This window comes from Engraulis encrasicolus, chromosome 7, assembly GCF_034702125.1.
Source record: "Engraulis encrasicolus isolate BLACKSEA-1 chromosome 7, IST_EnEncr_1.0, whole genome shotgun sequence".
NCBI classification, from domain to species: domain Eukaryota; kingdom Metazoa; phylum Chordata; class Actinopteri; order Clupeiformes; family Engraulidae; genus Engraulis; species Engraulis encrasicolus.
Genome location: NC_085863.1, coordinates 45,964,171 through 45,966,670, shown reverse-complemented (window position 1 = coordinate 45,966,670; position 2,500 = coordinate 45,964,171). Strand labels below are relative to the sequence as shown.

Sequence of the window (2,500 nt, the reverse complement as noted above, 5' to 3'; positions counted from 1 at the left end):
GTGTGTGTGTGTGTGTGTGTGTGTGTGTGTGTGTGTGTGTGTGTGGTACTCCAGGTGACCGGTAAGATGGACGAGAACATGTTTGTGGCCGTGACCAGCACCAACGCCGCCAAGATCCTGAACCTGTACCCCCGCAAGGGCCGGATAGCCGTGGGCTCCGACAGCGACTTGGTCATCTGGGACTCTGACGCCACCCGCACCGTCACCGCCAAGACACACCACTCGGTAAGGAGCGAGAGTTGGTAGGAGAGAGAGAGAGGAGGAAAGAAAAAAAGAAATATTAGACTATATTACATTGCCTTATAGATCAATGAGAAACTGAGAGATAGAGAGAGAGAGGAGGAAAGAAAAAAAGAAACATTACATTAAATTGCATTATATTACACTTTGCACAATTCAATAAAAAGAGATACAGTATATAGAGAGACAGAGGGGTGAAGAAAAAAGAAACCTTACATTACATTACACCTAGCATAAATCAAAGAGAAAGAGAGAGAGATAGAGAGAACACTGATTGTGCTCTGGAGTGAGAGAGAGTGGTAGAGAGAGAGATGAAGGCACTCTGGTCTTGTGAGATTTGCGTGGTGTCACGATTGTCACCGCAAAGACACCTTGTTGAGGAGTGGAAGAGGGAAGGAGAGAGAGAAGGGAGAGATAGAGAGAGAAGATCAAAGAGGGAGAGACATGAAGGGGCTCTGGTTATTTGGGATTTGGAAGCTGTCTCGACCATCACATCTAGGACACAACACTCAATGAGGAGGACCAAAAGTCAGTAAGAGAGAGAGAGAGAGAGCCAGAGAGAGAGAGAGTGAGAGAGCGAGAGAGAGAGAGAGAGAGAGAGAGAGAGAGAGAGAGAGAGAGAGAGAGAGAGAGAGAGAAAGAGAGAGAGAGAATGAGAGAGAGAGAGAGAGAGAGAGAGAGAGAGAGAGAGAGAGAGAGAGAGAGAGAGAGTCTAAGCAGAGAACAAAACAAAAGAGAAGATAAAGGGAGACAAGGAGACAAGAGAAAAAATAATAGCACATTGTGTTGTGTCCGTGAATTTTACTGTAGCATAGAATCGATTCCCCACCCATCTCCCACTGGTGTTCATTAGTCTCTTTCTGACGTTTGCTGTATCATGTAGCAGTTATAGCAATTACAGTTTACTGTACACGTCTACAGTTTGTCTCCTCTGTCTCTCTCTGTCTCTGTCTCTGTCTCTGTCTCTGTCTCTGTCTCTGTCTCTGTCTCTGTCTCTGTCTCTGTCTCTCTCCCTCTCTCTCTCTCTCTCTCTCTCTCTCTCTCTCTGTCTGTCTGTCTGTCTGTCTGTCTGTCTGTCTGTCTGTCTGTCTGTCTGTCAGTCTGTCTGCCTGTCTATCGGTCTGTCTATCCTCTTTCATCTCTCGTCTCCTCTATTTCGTCTGCATAACAAGGGAAAGTGATGGGAAAATAGGACTGTCTAAGAAGGTCAAGAGAAGGGGATAGAGAGGCCCAAATGGAAGAGGAAGATGATGGGTATAGAGGGGGCTGTTGACCCAGAAACCTCCAGTTTCTCCCCTGGAGGCACAGCATGACAGAACTGAACTGGACAGACAGACAGACAGCAGTGGGGGCAATGATATACAGCACACATTTAGTAACTTACCGTATAGTGAAGGCCTGCAAACCCCCAGTCAGATAGATACCTTTTGACTATCTAGCCCAGTGGTTCTCAACCTTTTTTGAATAAACGCCCCCTGGACCTCATCATAAGTGTCCCAACGCGCCCCCCCCCCCGTCCCCCCCCGTCCCCCCTATAGTATAACTTGGGATCAATGCACCCCAATGGCAACTAAGCCCCGCCCCCTCTCAGCTGTAGCCTTCCAAACGCCCCTCTAGACCTCCCCGACGCCCCCTGGGGGACTGTACTGCCCCCGTTGAGAAACACTAATCTAGCCTCAGAAATAAGCTAGCAGTCGTATCTTAGCATCCAGCGGAGCAGCAATAAGTGTCTGTCTGGTATGTTCCAGTGCATCTTGCTTTGGCCGCCCTCCAGTCGGATGCATCCAGCCAATAAATAAAAAGCAGAGCCCTGGGTCAGATACAGTGGGAAGGAGTCCATGGTAGTACTCGGTAAACAGTAGAGTGGAGGTTTTTCGTCCTAATGGACTGGATGCTCTTGCTCTTGCGTCCACCCCCCCTCCTCCTCGCTGTTGTCCCCATGCCAGTGGTAGGAGATGTGAGATGCGATCCATGGAAAGGCCACGCATTCTCATGTTTCACTAAGCTGGATTTGGCCAAATAGTGTACATAACAGACAGAGCACTTTTTAAAATCCAGTTTTAGGGTCCAGTGAGTAATACATGTCAAATGTATATTTGTGAGAAGGCAACACATAGTGTACTGTATTTACCACCGTCGTAAATTTCAAGTTTTCCTCTTGGGTTTATATTTTACATGTGAAACATGTAGGGAGAGAGGTCCAACCAACACGATCATGTGCCATCTTTAGCTACTTTACCTAACCAGAAACATGCATGAT

At 47.4% G+C, this 2,500-nt stretch overlaps 1 protein-coding gene across 1 annotated transcript in view; it reads left to right on the top strand.

Moving 5' to 3' along the window:
- The window catches only part of dpysl3 (dihydropyrimidinase like 3), a 48,793-nt gene that overhangs the window by 33,212 nt on the left and 13,081 nt on the right, over positions 1-2,500 (top strand). Inside the window, exon 11 of the mRNA XM_063203672.1 lies at positions 55-225. Coding sequence (XP_063059742.1) covers positions 55-225 — 171 coding nt within the window. The remainder of the gene's footprint in view (positions 1-54; positions 226-2,500) is intronic.